We start from the raw sequence: 17,192 nt of genomic DNA, 5'->3' as shown, positions 1-17,192 counted from the left end.
TATATATAATTATTAAATTCGTGGTATATCTGAACATATTCATTTGATTAAAAATTGGCGTTTTGGCCATTATTATAGCCATCGTGTTGTATTTATTGTTGTTGTCGGGTTACATTGAGAAGAAACTTGACCGTAATAGCAGCGCCCCCTAGCCGCGTGAGCCCGTTATTAACACAAACAGAACTGTGACGTAAACACATTTCCAAAGATGGCGGCGTTGGTGGGTACGTAATGTTTTGGGTGAAATTATACGCTTTTCTTACTTTATTGGGCTTTATAACTGTAATTTGCAAATTGTGTTTGGAATTTTGGGAACCAAATGTCACTGTGTTGTGTTTGGCATCGGTCAGTATCTGGAGTAGGAACTTTAAAGCGCATACGCACACTGACCTTGCTGCGTCTGTGTTAGCAGCTTGCAAGCTAACAAGTGAGCTAAGCAGGCGGCTGTTGTACTTCCAAAAGCCCTGCTGTAACGTGACAGGAAACTTATAAACAGACAGACGACACAAACACGTAGTAGACAAGGTCCTTATTGTTGATTGTATAAGTTTGCATTTATTTATCTGCTTGTTGGTGGTTTGCATCATTGTATTGTGTTTCATAAGGGATTGTCGGGCAAATTATTATTGCGCAACAGGACAATATGAATTGACAGTAAAAAAAAGTGTTGCCATAGACCGAGCGTGATAATTAAGTACCTTTGTTAGATATCTGATTGACAATTCAGCTAAAATACTTCATTTGTACCGTTGTTTTCCAGTGCCTCGCCTGGCCATGTCTGGCAGTTTTTGTGCAAGGTAAGTGAATAAGTATGTTCGTATGCGACATTTTGACACGACGTCGCGCGTTTTCCCAGTAGCAAGATGGCACTTTTAGTTAACAACCCCAAAGATGTCATTTGAGCAAGGCTCGGTGTTCGAGAAAACACCGTAAATCATGACTTTAATCATGATTTTAATCATGATTTTAGCCGTCTTCTGTACCGCTGTAGTTTGAATTTGTGAAGTGTCAATGGAAAGACGATGTTACTTGAGGTAAATTGCTTCTAAGTGTGTTGGGACACATACCGTAATTTATTGTATTGTACATCTCAACAGACAAGTTGATTTCCATGTGAAGGAAATTCATCCATCCGTCATTTGAGCCTCTTTCAGATGTAGTCAACCAATAAGATTCATTCAAGTATTGGACAATTACGTTAGGAGATGGTAGTAATTGAAATACCATAAACTAAATGCAGTAAACATGTTCATTGTAGATGTACTGTAGCTCTAAAAGTGTTCAGTGTTTTTTTTTTTTTTTTGGTGACTGATACCGTTTAACATACTGTCAGGCTATGATAAATTATAATTTCCATGTTGTCTGACGAAGAATGCATTAATTGCTTGGGCTTGGCTTTACTGCTGCTCAAATGAATGCCAAAGACATTATACGACGTCTTATAGGACTTGAACAAATACAAATGTCTATAATATGATTTTGATGACTCAGTTTGACCTGCTGTTTGTTCCACAGACCTATTTCATCATTGTTTCTTCAGCAGAAGAGTCTCCACAGTGCCGCTAAAAGCGAGAATACCATCACAAGGTGAGATGTTATCGAGTGTGTTTAATAAAATGAAGGCTAGAAGACGGCCAGGAGAGTGCTATTGCTCAAAAGCCATCTAGCAATTAAAAGGTTTCTATCTGTTCTTGCTTTTTTCTGTAAGTACCCTGTAACAAGGTATTGTGCCCTTCTGACAGTGTGGTTCCCGTTCGAGAGAAAAGCACGGCAGTTGCGGCTGCTAAACCATCGTCTGTAGCCAGCAACAAGGGCGAGTATGTCATCACCAAACTGGATGATCTAATTAACTGGGCACGCAGGGTAAGTCGACAGTCTTTTGTGTTCGTTCATGGTTACAATTCCTCTTAAATTGCATCCATCCGTTATGTTTAAGGAAGCAAGCAGCAACTTGCACAATATAATACTCATTTTTGAATGACACTTTCAAATAGGTATCATCAAAATAATATTAGTGAAGATAATACATGTTTACAGGCCACTTTAACAGATTGTCATGTGTGCTCATATTATCTACTCCAAAATGCTATTGCCATGATAATTTTGTCATATTTACCTCGTTCATGCCAAAGTAGGACTGTTTTTATAGTTACAATGTATAATGCCGACGTCAGACGACACGAATGTAGCCCGATTTGGGGCCGAAATTACTTGTCGCAGACAAACGCAGTTTCTCTTAGCCAATTTTGAATTGTCTTCATGCATCGTAGCATGTGTAGTGTGACATTCTCATGGGTCGTTTGGCGTCTGGGACGCTTCATAGCCACCACGATGGAAGTCTGGCATGTCAGAATTTTTGTTTGTCTTGCCTCATAGTGTGACATGTCCAAAGTCGTCCTTCGATTGGTTCTTCGGCATTAACCAATAGGAGGACAGTCCCCTCCTACTTATGACGAGAGACTGGACGTAGCGCGCACATACAAACAATCAAAATGGCAAAAACAGGAACGGATAGTAGTGGGGAAATATTGGAAAGTATACGTAGCATTTCAACTCATGCTACGTTTGCTAACTGCAAAGCCAGTGGCTGACTTGTGGTGTGTGTCGTTAAACAAATTTCTTACCATAAGTTCTTTTGGGAGAATAGACAGTCCATACTGCCCTCTCCCTACCATCCGGGAACATCTTCTTTTTTGCCTTTTCTGAGCAGAGAACAAACCCGCATGCACAAAATGCCGCTGTCGACATGACTACACGCCTCCCCGACAGGCCCGCGCCGATGGACAGAATCTTGACGGAAGCACGCAACGATTAGGCGGGGTCTAGTCGGTGACAAACTTGTAGTGTGAAGTCTCGTCCGGTCCAAGACACATAACGATATTTATCTGGTAGTCCTGACAGCACGACCGTTGTGAATGACAAAAAAGTCGTGTAGTCTGAGAAGGCCGTAAGAGTAAGCTAATCCACTCAACACTATTTCTTTTATATTTGCATTACATTTTGTTGTTTTTATCATATAAATACTCTTACACCCTTTGACATGTGCTGTGGTTCAGTTCAGAGAGAAACTTTTTTTGGTAAATAACAGTCGAGTTGACAATAATATCACTATCAACTGCCCTTTAGAGCTGCTGTGTTTACCCTTGCAGAGCTCTCTATGGCCTATGACCTTTGGCTTGGCGTGCTGTGCGGTGGAGATGATGCACATGGCGGCGCCCCGCTACGACATGGACCGCTTCGGCGTAGTGTTCAGAGCCAGTCCCAGACAGGCTGATGTTATGATTGTGGCTGGAACACTGACCAACAAAATGGCTCCAGCTCTGAGAAAGGTGTGAATAATAGTCCAGTTACACATATATTAAACAGCAATAAAAATGGTCTCTGGACAATGTAACCTAATGCAATGTCTCAGGTTGTGCCAGAAGCTCACAGACTTATAACTAATTCACTAATTACAACAAGGACAAGTAGAATAGAAAATTAGTGGATGTTTGTTGGATTTTTGATTGATTTTATTGAACATATAAACAACATGAAAAACACTAAGGAAACAAAAAAAAAAAAAAAAAAATCAAAATAAAGGTTTATATGTTCAAGGAGAGTAGGAAGAAGTAAAAAACTTGTCGAGTCCTACCCCTTGTTCACTATAAAACATTGGACATCATGTTCTATTAATACTAAGGTGGGTTATTCATAAATACATACACACATATACCTGAGCATAACCCATATAAAAACTAAACTAAAAATGCTCATTTTACATATATACAAAGTAAACGCTATAAATAGAAACAGAAAACAAAGTATAAATATAAACAGACATGTACCTATTATACACGTGTATAGATAATCATTCATAAATCAAAAACTAAAGACAGTTAATTAAGAGTTTCACTTTCATTTCCTGTGTCTATACTTGATTTATATATTTTTGTAATACTATATTTTTAAACCTCTTTTTGAATACTGAAAATGATTCACAACTTTTCAGTTGTATATCATAATTATTCCATAAATTCACACCTTTTGAAGAAACACACTTTTTCAATTTCACACTTGATGACACATACTTGATCTGGGGGGAAGGCACTCCGAAGACCCCAATATTTGTATACAAATGATTAAAAAGTCAATTATCCATTATATGTACCATTTAATATTATGCAAGTACTTCTTTCCAACAGGTGTACGACCAGATGCCTGAGCCAAGATATGTAATATCCATGGGAAGGTAAGATGACCTCTAAAGCAGCTATTTTTTTAAGAATTAATGCTGCATGCAAATCCTGCCACTATCACTGATGTATTTTCTTCAGTGGCCTTTGCTTTTTTCCTTCCTGCTGTAAATTGATATTGGCAGTAAAGTGGATGTTTTATTTTTCAACTTACCACTGTTATAATTAGTGCTTGACCCATGATTGTTAAATCTTTGCTCACCCAGCTGTGCAAATGGAGGAGGCTACTATCACTACTCATATGCTGTCGTCAGAGGATGTGACAGAATTGTGCCAGTGGACATTTATGTTCCAGGTATACCATTGACACTTATCACATACATGTAAACTATGATTGTAAGATGTACTATTGTGCTATTACTTATTGTACAGTATAACCTTGCAGGGGCGAACACAGTCCATTCCAGTCTGACCTTGAACGACCATAAAAGTGAGATCAACCCAAACACATTTTTTTCAAGAATATGTTCCCAGCAAACCCACTAGTTGAAACACGGCATTCTGATTAATTTTGCGTTTGTGGAATATGAGTTAAGCAGCAAAATCCACCCCTTTTTAGCCATCTCAGGGGGCGGCCATTTTGTCACTTCTGTCGACTGAAAATGACATAATAACTGCTCTGGTTTCAGTTAACGACCAATAGCGGCTCAGCTTCAGAAAACAGGTGAGCCATGATTGGTCGTTACCTGAGCCCTGGGTAGTTGTGATGTCGTTTTCAGTCGACAGAAGTGACAAAGTGGCCGCCCTCAGAGATGGCTAAAAACGAGTGGATTAACTCTTATTCCACAAACACAATATTTATCAGAATGCCTTTGTTTCAACTACTGGGCTTGCTTAGAACATATTCTTGGGGGAAAAAAACATGAAATTCCTACAGTCTGCATTCCTGCACTGCAAATTTTTGCTGTTATTATAGCTTAAAAAAAAAAAGTTGTTAGTGTGAAGAGCAGCTCATTCAACGCAGGTTTCGCAATGCTCTCTTTCTAATTTGGGAACAGGGTCGTTGAACGCATGCAGAAACCCCAAAAGTGACTTTGTGGTCTTTGGGCCATGACATGCTGGTAGGAGCGTTGCTGAACAGAAGACAGAGGATCAGTATTAAAATTAGCAGCAATGGAGGGCAAACTTTTCCCAATGACCGGCTACGGTGGCTTGTTAAGCCCAACAAGGCGGTTGTATCCTGTAGTTGGTGCGGAACAGCAATGGTTTGTATTCACAACTGAAGCAAACCTCACAGAGACTGCTGCTACCCACGTTGATGAAAATGGATGGATTCATCTTCTTAATATTCCACGAACGCAGTTTTAATACGAATATCGTGTTTGGACTAGTTGGGGTACATAGAATATAATACTGCAAAGAACATTTTTGCTTTGAGTTCCACTTCAACATTCAGGCCGGACATATACTGTACTTGCTTTTAATTGCACATGTGGAAGATAGCTGCCTCACATAGCCAATGTTGGTATGGTGTGCAGGTCCTCTGAAATGAAACAAAACGTGACACCTAATAACACGTAAAGATTGCATGGACAATAGGCAGCAATGAAGGAACTAGTGTATGTGATGTCAACGAAAACTGGTGTGGTCAGTCATAGAATAAAAGGTTGATTTAGTTCTATGCCCCACCCCCTATCTCTGCTCTGTACAGGGTGCCCGCCCACCGCGGAGGCTCTCCTCTATGGAACATTACAGTTGCAGAAGAAGATCAAACGTGAGAAGAAGTTGGCAATCTGGTATCGGAAGTGAATGGGCGTTATGTATGACTGTGTGTGTGTGTATACCTGGGCTTTAAGTGTTGTAGTTCTGATTTCATTTGGGGCATCACTCTTCCTCAGTGTAGTTCTTCAAGAAATCACCTGAATAAACTCAATGTTATTTAACATTAGCTGTTCTGCTTCCTGTTTTCAACCAAACTCTTGTCCATTTTTTCATGGAATCAATCGGCTGCCTTGTTTGCAGGATAAATCAAAATTCCACACTTCATTTAAACCTCTAACTTGGTCAGGAAGGTATAACTACAGAGTTTTAAACTGCCCAATGAGTACTCGACAGTAGTAAACCAGAAATGCCACGTTTACAGCGTTAGACTGTCACCAGGTGGCGCCAACTTCTAATTTGACAGCAGACCCAATGCAGTTAAAGTGGATGTGAAAACCCGACTTGTTTTCATTGCAACTTTGTGCTTTTTGTAATTTCTATTTCCAGGAATTAAACAGTAATCTAATTCAACCAGTAGAATTCCGCTGGTGTTATATCTCTATGATTAGTGTGATTCATTGATTTGGGTGTTAAAATCACAAGTTTCTCTGATTTAGCTATTTATATGTTTGTGTTTCATAAAATGAACATGTTTGTATTTTTATAAAATACTAGCAACGTAACACACAAATTGCAATGGAAAAATGGTCAAAATGCCCAAAAAAGATCAATTTTTTTGTTTCTTAATTTTTGCAGAGCTGTCCAAACAACCACACTGTCTGTTATAGCTATTAATGTTTTGCCTTTCAATAAACATTGTACACATTTAATTCCAGCAGTACAGGTTGCTATAGAGTGACAAGAACATACACTAATTTCCTAACATGCAAGCCATGTGGTTCTCTAATTTGGGAGCTGCCAACTCCCATAGTTTGTCTATTTTCCTTTTTCTGTCCATCTTTCTTTCCAAATTCTTTTTATAGACAAAACACAACCAAACGCAATCCCCCCCAACCCCCATTTTTTCTGTCCATCTAATGACAAATTTCTTACAAGTGCCTATTCTTGTTTTCATTTGACATGCACTGTTTTTTTGTTTTTTTGTTTTGTTTTTACAGGATTGTATACAGTTACTTTGTAGCATCCCAGTAGGCCACAAAAGAAACATTTCTCAATGTCTTGACATTAATCACCTCTTGTTGAGTGTGCGAGCGCTCACGCTGAGTCAAGTGCTAGTTAAATTTGTCCAATAAACTGGGGACCATGGCGCATAAAAGCTTCCCTGTTATTCTTCTGTAACACGCCAGCATAAATAAAGAAACCCAATGACCCATGGGTATAGTTGGTATGGAATTGGTTTTATTGAAAGAAGGCAAACAAGTAAGGAAAAGGAGAGTGTCAGAGAAGGCACATGGTAGAAAAAAAAAAAACAAGTTTCAGCAGTGTTCTGCACTTTACTCTTTGATAATGGTGGGGGTGATCATCTTATGGAAGGAATAGTATTTGCACTCAGTGGGAGGTACAATGTCCATGGTGGTAGTGCTTATCTTCTCCTTCTTGAAGCCGGCTTCAAGCAGATGAGGCACCTGGCTCTCCTGAAAATCATTAACAGTCGCTCAGTAAGGTGCGATGGCGGTATTATCAATAACCTTGAGTTACATACTTTTGCCCTAAACTCAAGGCTGATGTACAGTAAATGTGCTCTGCATCTGAACCATACAAACCCTTAATGGTTATCACTAAAACAGATCTTTTCAAGAAATGTATGGCTGAAATATTCCGTTTGGAGAACTCGACATTGGTATTTGACAAGAACAACTGATTGATTGTTGTTGTAGTCGTCGTCAAGAGTGAATGTTTACTTATTTAGCAGTCAATTGTTGATTCAATTGAATCCTAATGGCGAGGGGGGGGGGTCTTGGGTCAACTAACAGGTCCTCAAAAACATACACGATGAACTTTGGTCTCGCTTAAGCCATAAAGATGCTGTAAATTCCTTGTGTGTGTCCAAGATAAATGTGACATGTTAATCTTTAGGTGATTTAAAATGTATGTCTTCACTTATTGATAGCATGAGAACTTGTGAAGAAGACTTAATCGATCTTTAGTGATCCCATAATGGGGGAAATAACCATTAACACAGTACAAAATTCATCTCCTAATCTAGTCCTTTTTTTTCCCATTGCACTCTTGTAACACCAAAGGGACGCTGGACATGCGACCAACCCAAACTGTTTGGTGGAAACGATGCTATAAAGCTAAGTTGTGGCGGTCTTCACCTCCTAGACAGATTGCATTTGGGTTGTGTAACATTCCGGAGCGACAACCACATTTGCTGATGACAGCAACTAACCTGAAACATGGTCTCGATATTGTTGTATTTGCCCTTGAGCAGCTCGCCCCAGGAGGTCAGATTGCAGTAGGTGAGGACGCCGCCGGGCTTCAGCATTCGGTGAGCGTGACCCTACAGACACACGTACACAAATCAGACTTTCAAGTGTACCGACGTATGATGTGATTTACCAATCCATTTTAACATTTGCCATTCTAAACAATTCCAATTTCATGCAAGCCAAACAAGCTGGGATTTCAAGCCCCAAATTGTGAACCAACCTTGATAAAGTCAAACTGATGAGTGTGCCATGTGTCCTCAGACAGAGGGTATGTGTCATACAGGATACCTGGAAGGGGAGTTAAAGTACTAGTTAGAAGGGTACAGCCATATGGGCTGCGGAAATAACTGTAGTAGGTCAATGACGGCCCAATTCCTTTGCATCTGATGTGATTTCATACCATCAAAGTGGTTATCTGGCAGGGTGGGCACAACCTGCTCCCAGAGGCCCTTGAGAGGGACAATCTACAAAGACAAAAAAGTTCCTCAGTAACCTCTTTACATATCAGCATAAGAGCAGCAAGTCCAATAAACCAGGCTCTGAAAACTCTTTACAGTGGGGCTCTACAGACCTTGTGTGGTTGAGACTTGGCCCAGTTCTCCAGTCGGGCAAAGACGCCATCGTTGCACTCGATGATCCAGTGCTCCTCAATGGGGAAAGACTCCACTTTGGTGGCAGCAATGGCCATGCCGAAACCAATCTCCAGAACCCGTCCGCCTAGGTGACAATACAACAAACAATATCAGACTCAATTATAGCCATGAAGCCTCAGAGATGTTTCAATTGATGTCTTCTATTTTGACATTCAATACGGCCATAGTTAACGGGGAAATCAACCCAAACATATTTTTTCAAGAGTATGTTCTATGCAGGACCACTAGTTGAAACAAGGCATTCTGATAAATATTGCATTTATGGAATAAGAGTTTATCCAGCCGTTTTTAGCCATCTCAGGGGGTGGCCATTTTGTCACGTCTATTGACTGAAAATGACATCACAGACCCTCAGGGCTCAGATAACGACCAATCACGGCTCACCCGTTTTCTGAAGCTGAGCTATGATTCGTCGTTATCTGAGCTCTGAGGCTGTGTGATGTGATTTTCAGTCGACTGAAGTCACAAAATGGCCGCCCCCAGAGATGGCTAAAGACGAGCGGCTTTTGTTTCTTAACTCATATTCCAGAAACACAATACTAACCAGAGTGCTGTGTTTCAACCAGTGGGCCTATACAGAATCTATTTTTTAAAAAGATTTGTTTGTGTTGACTTCCGCTTTAAGCAAAATAGGTTGATTGGTGTTGAAGCAGTTGTATGTTTCACGTTCCTGTTCATGGAACACCAGTTGGTTGTCACCCGGCAGGTGTGTCAAACTGCAGTCCTCAAGGCTGCTTTTCTGCCTGTTTTCCATCACTCCCTGCTGCTACACACCTGTTTCAAACGATCAGCTCATCGGAAAGCTTTGTCGGAGCCTGACAGCTATCCTGATCATTTGAATCAAGTGTATAGCAGCAGAGAGAGATGGAAAGCATGCAGGACAGCGGCCCTGCATGGAGGACCGGAGTTTGACACCCCTGGAGCCTTACAGGGTTTCAAGAATATAAATAGATGTGAGTAGAGGTATGAGATTTGTCGTTGTGGGTTTCCTGGTGATTTATTGGCCTTCTTACACCATTAGGAGTTATATCGGCATTTTAAATATAAACGTTACAAAATAATTTAGGTGATACGACCTCAAATAACTCATTTTAATATGGTATAGATGTGTATTTTCCTATAATAGTAATAACAATAATAATACGCATTTTATGACAGTGTTCTACAATGCATTTTAATTTTTTTGTTTGTTTGATTAAAATGCATGCGCTATCAAAAGAAAAGAATATATACACTGATAGCCTCCTCTTAACTGGCATATTAGAGATTATGATTTCTCGTGACGCGAATGTATTAAAACTTGCAAATGCCCAAAAAGTTTCGGCATTGACACTAGTCCTCGCATATGGGAGTGTGTGACTATTCTAACACAAAGCAAAGATGATTTGAGATATCTGCCGCCTACCCGTAACGACCCCATAACCCCCCGCCCCCGCAGTCATCTTGGCCAATTTCCACGACAGCTGCTGGACTACTCTCTGTTCACTCCCCCGACCCCCCAAGTGTGCTCCAGAGACTTTATCAGAAAAGGAAGTAAAACGCTTAAGTATGGACAACTACAACCGCATGCAATATTAAATAGCTTATTTTAATAGCATCTTAGAAACAAAGTTAAAGTCCTTCAAATTGAAAGCAGACAATGAACAAAACAACAAATAATAAACAATCTGTACAAACTTAGTAAAATGCAAGAGAAAATTACTATATTTACACAAAGCGAAGAAAACGCTCTCTACCTTTGGAGGCTGCCACCGTTGCCAGGGAGTGCATGTACGGGGTCTCCCAGCGCTCCATCACGGGCTTGCCCATAATCTCCAGGTGCGTGTCGGTTTCATTGTAGCCTGCGTTGGCGTCGTGCCACGAGGCTTTGCAGTCCTCCCCCTTGGAGAAAATGGGATGCTCGGCTGAGGCGCTGCTGCTCATTTTGTTTGTTCCCTGGAGATGATATGGCCGGCGAGACTGTCTTCACAGCAAAGGGAGGGCGAAAGGCGAGAGGCCGGGTTTTATATCGGGCTCTGGAGTGCTGACGCTGCGGGCCTTTGACGGCACTGCAGGTCAAAGGCGCAAGTGGCGAACGGCGCTCACTCGCCTCCGAGATTGTCTACGCTTTGGATGCGTCGTCACTCGGTTGAATAATTTGAACAAATGCGTAACTGTACTAACTGAAGTCACAAATGCGTATTGAGAATCCACAAATGCGTATTGAGAATCTTTTTTTTTTTTTTTTTTTTTTGCATATTGATTATTTACAAATGCGTAACTGAAGTCCCAAATGTGTAACGGGAATCTACAAATGCGTGACTGAAGTCACAAATGTGTGACAAACATCTGCAAATGTGTACATGGATTTGTACAGCGATTTTCAAATGCGAGCTGCGTGTAGCTTCTGGGTCCAGCAACAACAGCTGGCAGCTATGCTCAGGGTCCGACATGCATGATGTAGTTATTGTACAACAGGGGTAGGGAACTCCGGTTCCTCAAGAGCCATATCCTGCCTGTTTTGGATCCCTCCCTAATACAACACACCTGATTAAAATGATCAGCTCATCAGCATGCTCGGTAGAAGTCTGAAACGATTCTGATCGTTTGAGTCAGGTGTGTTGTAGTAGGGAGAGATCCAAAACAGGCAGGATATGGCATCTCGAGAAACTGGAGTTCCCTACCCCTGTTATACAATGACATGCCTCGAAATGCTTTTTGTTTCCAGTTTTAACTTTTTTTCCAAGTTTGCCGGTGTGTGTTGGGTGGGTGAAAACAACGTTCAACTGTTGGTGTGCACTTTACACTGCGAACACGAGATATGACTAGCGAAGTCCGGTAAAGTTGGCACATTCGGAGTTGTCGGTCCAATTACGTAATAACGAAACATCATTAAAACACAAACAATGCTTCTCTCTAACCATGGTGATGTAGCCAACGAGCTACAGGGTGATTTGAGTTGATTTTTAACACACCTGCTTGTCATCGAAGCCAGGAATATGCCGCTGCCTTTCTTATGAAGAGCTGACGCGGAGGCAGTGCCGAGGGGCCATCAACAAATAGCAACCACCGACCGACAAGAAAACGAACTAATGTATTAAAAAAAAAAGTTTTTTCTTTAATTACACACATAGACGACCATCAGATGGTTACAGTACAACCTTCATTTTGCCCCCCGCCCCCCCCCCAAAAAACCCCTGATTTTACAGGGGTAATTTGATTCAATACTCAATAACTTCATGAGTGTTCATCAGGTGGTCTCAAAAGTCACATCACACATTGTGAAAATATCACACAAGAAGTGCAATTCGAAATACATTGGTGTGTGCATAATCTTGATATGTAGCTATAGCAGCAGCAGTGACCAAAGTTTGGATACCATTGGTCATGTTCCCCGGGCAACACTGCAATTTTTTTTGGGGGGGGGGGGCAGTGATATATACTCTTAATAAAATTAAACACAAACGGCATAAAAAGGTTGTGAGAGAAGGTTTAAATGTTAAATGATATATCACACAAAACAGTAACAGCATATGGATTTAACATTTTTTTTGAATGGAGAAATCAAGATTAAACAAAAAAAAATATATACAGCTGGGTGATATATGCCACAGCTTTTTATTTACATTTTTGGGGAAGTTGAATGTTACAACTAAGCATGTACTTTTCCCCCTCATTAACAGCCGGTTTAGATTGACTGTTTCTTCTAAAAATATGTTTAACTGCTTAGCATAATATGTTGACATACAGTGTACTGAATTCGTGTGTTTCATAAACAAGGTGAAATGCACCCTCTTGCTTCCATTTTTCTGGATGTAAAATAGCCCCAAGTTGAAAACATCTGGGCACTTGATGTATAAATTACAGTACATGTAACTAACTACTGTGATAGTGAAGCAGTTTTGCTTTTGAAAACAGTATTGTCACTTGGAAACGGCTACTTGCTGCTACTTCTTGAAGCACAGCATCTACATTTATTGTAGGCTAGCATCAGAGTGAGAACTCTGTTGTCTCTTTGAGCCTTGATAGGCTGTACTTTTCCAGTACAGTACCCAACATTATGTACTATTGTATTTAGGCCAACTATGTTACTACTGTAATGTTGGTCATTAGGATGGTATTTGGAGAACTAAGTATTTTTTGAGATGGGATTTGGTGTAAATGTCTGAGAACCACCTTTGATAGGACTAAACAGCTCCAATGTATAGAGCAGATTTTCACTGGTTCCAAAGTTCAGAAACACAGACCATCTGTTCCAGGCCTCAGCTATTTTAATTCCTCCCCTCGGTGTACAAAAATAATGAGCACTGCATGGTTTACAAACACAAATGTTGCAGTTTTTGCAGTAATATTGTGTATTGGTACTATGCTATTGTCAATATATAATTATTTAGTTATAAAATTATATACATTCCCATAGAAACAATACACCAGCTGTGTCTAAACTACGACCCGGGGTTCATTGGTGGCCTGCCCACCGGTTTTAGCGGCCCGCAGCATTTACTAAAAATAACATTTGACATTGTCCGTAATGCTATTTAAATGTATATATCAAAGTAAATCTCGAAATGGCCCTTTCTTCTCACTAATTTTCTATGCAGCCCTCAAAGTAAAACGTTTGGACACCCCTGCTCTACACTCTACAGATGTGTGCATTTTAGTACCAAAAATTTCACAAAGATTTTTTTTGGGCCATCTTGACCATATTTAGTTTTTCTGTTTAGACAACTGGCACAATAATTTCTGACAAACAATCTGAAGTGAGGGTCCTATTTTAATTATACGTGTACAACTATGTCTAGCCTTTTCCCTTTGAAACCTTACACACGGCACGATGGCACTGCAACTGCAATAGGCCAAAACAGTTCATTTTGCCCACTTCACATCACCTCGATCACCATTACCCATCATGCACTTCAGGCACATTAGCCAAGGCTGAGGGGAGTTGACTCCTCACTGAGAGTCCTCATGTAGTCATGGATTTTATGTCCACCTACCTCTCATCCTGCAGGGGCCTCTTTAGTTACACTGCTTTTGAATGTTAATGTAAAAGCTCACATTAATGCGCTTCTGTCGACAGCAACATCAGCAACATTACCACTGTAGTTTTCTTGTTGCGACATTATGTACACAGCTAATTTGGTTCAAACCGGCAAAACTAAATTCAGTTATCAATGCTTACCTTTTCAATTAGATCAATGTACTGAGTATTCATGTCACAAAAGCTGGCCTTTGCTGAGGATTTTAGGTTTTGCAGTGTCTACGACAGGTCTTTTAACATGCAGTGAATGTAGGGGTCTCAAATTATTCTCTCTATTCAGTCTTGTGAATTCCTTAAACTAAAGCCACCCCTTGGAATTCTGCCAGCATGGCTCTGTCTTCAAGAATGTGGCTCAGGAGATACAAAACAACAAAGGTCATGTACTGCAGACCAGTGTTTCCCAACCTTTAATGAGCCAAGGCACTCATTTCACATTCAAACAATGTCACCAAAAGAAGCAATACTGACATAAAGATGATGTGTAGTGTGAGGCAAGACACACTAGTGTGTCTTGGCATCTGGTTGGGAATCACTGCTGTTGGAAAAAAAAATGTCTGTGTGAAAACACCAATAACAAAATCACGTACTAGTCAAATTATTCAGTTGACACTTGACAGTGTTCTCTTTTCAGATCTGTACAATTGGGACTTTTTAATGCGTGGCCTTTTGTGATACAGTTCTTGTATGTTGATATTTTACTAAGCTCCTCTTTTCTTTTAACGTCTGACGTACTATACTGCTGTCCTCAGCATTGTTTTGTCCATCTTAAAGCAAAAGTTATGTCCACAGTAATCAGCGGTAAAGGGCGAACAGATAATCACTATCAGTAGCTGGTGTTTTTCAACTGATTTCCTTGATACACAGGTTGTCTCAAAGTAGAAGAATATAAAAATAACTTGAGGTGCATTTTTTGCAAGGTTCTGTGCAAGGATGTAGAGGACTGAAGTGAGATATGGTACATTAGTTGTAAATTACTTAGAATTACATTAAAGATGAATTAACCCAAACATGTTTTCTTTTCAAGAATATGTTCTATGGAGGCCCACGAGTTCAAACAAGGCATTCTGATAAATATTAGGACTTAGGAGGTGAGCAACGGCATTTTGAACCAACTGGAGACGCTTGAGAGAGGACTGGCCGACACCAAAATAAAGTGAATTACAGTAATCTAGCCGAGATGTAACAACGGCATGGATGACTGTGCTGAAGTGCTGATGAGAAAGGAGGGGCTTTATTTTAGCCAGCTGTCTAAGATGAAAGAAGCTGGACCTAAGAACAGCTCTGATTTGCTGGTCCAATTTAAGATCACTGTCCATTTTAAAACCCAAGTTCGAGACTGTTGGCTTGAGATATGAAGCCAGGGGGGCCAGGTCAACAAGGGGGGATGTAGAAGAGCCACTGGGACCGAACACCATAACTTCTGTTTTCTTTTCGCTTAAATTTAGTGACATCCAGGCTTTGATGTCCTATAGACAGGACAGAAGTGGTCTAAAGGGGAAAGTGTTGTTTAGGTTGAGCTAAAAAAAAAAAAGAAAGAAAGAAAGAAAAAGAAAAGTTTGATTTGAGCAACCTAAGCCACTAGGTGGCAGCAGCAGCTCATTGTCATAAGGCCGCTATGACCCGCTGTCATCAAAGCGGGTCACAGGTCAGGTGACAGAGCCTCACAGATCCTCGTGAGTCGTGACCCGTGATCCGTGATCCATCATCCATCAGTAAGCATGTTTGACAATGCAAGTGTATCTAATGTTTTGGCTAGTGAGCCTTTTAATATTTTTTGCTACAACCTTCTGTTTAAATTAGCACAATGCACTTGATTGTATTCACAGATCTGTTCCTCTGACAGCACTATTTCGGTTCATCCATCCATTTTCCGAATCGCTTATCCTCACGAGGGTCGAGGGTGTGCTGGAGCCTATAAAGTCTTGCATATTGATATTTATCTGTTTCCTACACATGTTGATCATTGTTGATAATTGTGGTGGGGTATCAGGTACATGGTCAGTGTCTTCACATACATAAATATTATGAATGATTAACATATAATTCAACTTAGGTCTTTTTAGCAAATGGATTACTTTAGAAATGTGTATGAAACTGGTAGCCCTTTGCATTGATCAGTCCGCAAAAAAATAGCTAGCTCTCACTTTGAAAAAGGTTGTTGACCCCTGTTCTAGACCGATTTGAAAATAAAAAGATATAACTATAAATAAAGATCGTTAACTTAATTGTGAATAAAGCTTTTTGCATATACAAATAAATATCAACAAAAAGTGTTGTCCTTTCAGATCATACAGATATGTTGTCAGAGGACTCAGTAAAGAGGAAGTCAACCCAAAAATCTTTGCAAATAATATGTTGTATGCAGCTCCACAAAAGGTCTAAACACAGCATTCTGTAGAGGTGTAACGGTATACGTGGGTGTATAATATGTTTTGGTACCGGATGTTCGGTTCGGTCCACTTGCGTACCGTTTCTAATCAGTTTTTATTTATGCGCTAGCTTATTCGGGAGTAAGCGAGTTTACATACGGACGCTATTAAGTGTTGCACGCATAGCAGAGTGGGGCAACAGATGAGGAGCCAGTACGCCAGAAGCCGTGATAAATCATAAATGCATGGATAAATGTCATTATTATGGCATACGCAAACAAGACACAGCTCGAAGGTCCCCCCGTGCACTGCGGTTACCTGTTTGGGAACATTTTGGCTTTCCTGTTAAAATTGTAGATGGGGAATGGTACGTTAAGCAGCAAAATCCATCCGTTTTTATCCATCTCAGGGGACGGCCATTTTGTTACTTTCTGTTGACTGAAAATAACATCACAGTCACTCAGGTGACAACCAATCATAGCTCAGCTTCAGAGAACAGGTGAGCCGTGATTGGTGTTACCTGAGACCTGAGCAACTACGATGTCATTTTCAGTCCACAGAAAATGACAAAATGGCCCTAACCCTAACCCACTAAGATGGCTAAAACCAGATGGATTTTGCTGCTTGACTCATATTCCACAAACGCAATTGTAATCAAAATGCTGTGTTTAGACTCGTGGAGGTGCATACAACATATTATTGCAAAGAAGATGTTGATGTCCCCTTTAACTTAATTTTAAATAAAAGCTGAAACTGCTAACAACAACAAAAATCATTTTAAGATATCTATTCGTTAATTAAAAAGAAGACTGACAACATAA

General features: G+C 40.3%; 2 protein-coding genes across 3 annotated transcripts; one reads left to right on the top strand and one right to left on the bottom strand.

Annotated features, from left to right (window-relative positions):
• The first annotated feature begins 120 nt into the window (after positions 1–120).
• ndufs7 (NADH:ubiquinone oxidoreductase core subunit S7) lies at positions 121–6,118 on the top strand. The gene is made up of 8 exons (XM_086047944.1): positions 121–224; positions 761–797; positions 1,516–1,587; positions 1,743–1,863; positions 3,150–3,329; positions 4,185–4,231; positions 4,442–4,530; positions 5,887–6,118. The coding sequence occupies exons 1-8, from the start codon at positions 209–211 to the stop codon at positions 5,982–5,984; spliced, it is 660 nt and encodes a 219-aa protein (XP_085904070.1). The 5' UTR covers positions 121–208; the 3' UTR covers positions 5,985–6,118.
• Positions 6,119–7,273: 1,155 nt separating this feature from the next.
• Positions 7,274–12,051, bottom strand: gamt (guanidinoacetate N-methyltransferase). 2 transcript variants are annotated; one of them, XM_086047942.1, is made up of 7 exons: positions 11,937–12,051; positions 10,719–10,945; positions 8,901–9,046; positions 8,730–8,793; positions 8,550–8,617; positions 8,290–8,400; positions 7,274–7,531 (listed from the first exon to the last, which is right to left on the bottom strand). In XM_086047942.1, the coding sequence occupies exons 1-7, from the start codon at positions 11,945–11,947 to the stop codon at positions 7,391–7,393; spliced, it is 768 nt and encodes a 255-aa protein (XP_085904068.1). In that variant the 5' UTR covers positions 11,948–12,051; the 3' UTR covers positions 7,274–7,390. The 2 variants fall into 2 exon arrangements, with proteins under 2 accessions (XP_085904068.1, XP_085904069.1); XM_086047943.1 differs by having other exon boundaries at positions 10,719–10,941; positions 11,937–12,012.
• Positions 12,052–17,192: the final 5,141 nt, after the last annotated feature.

Source organism: Filicampus tigris, chromosome 12 (genome assembly GCF_054856515.1).
Source record: "Filicampus tigris isolate MCC_2025a chromosome 12, RoL_Ftig_1.0, whole genome shotgun sequence".
In the NCBI taxonomy this organism is placed as follows: domain Eukaryota; kingdom Metazoa; phylum Chordata; class Actinopteri; order Syngnathiformes; family Syngnathidae; genus Filicampus; species Filicampus tigris.
This window is presented reverse-complemented; position numbering and strand designations above follow the sequence as displayed.

Coding starts and splice junctions, on each gene's coding strand:
- ndufs7 (XM_086047944.1), top strand. Junction 1,864..3,149: donor TAATTAACTGGGCACGCAGG/GTAAGTCGACAG, acceptor TTACCCTTGCAG/AGCTCTCTATGGCCTATGAC. Junction 4,232..4,441: donor TATGTAATATCCATGGGAAG/GTAAGATGACCT, acceptor TTGCTCACCCAG/CTGTGCAAATGGAGGAGGCT.
- gamt (XM_086047942.1), bottom strand. Junction 8,794..8,900: donor CCAAGTCTCAACCACACAAG/GTCTGTAGAGCC, acceptor TTGTCTTTGTAG/ATTGTCCCTCTCAAGGGCCT. Junction 8,618..8,729: donor GCCAGATAACCACTTTGATG/GTATGAAATCAC, acceptor CTCCCCTTCCAG/GTATCCTGTATGACACATAC.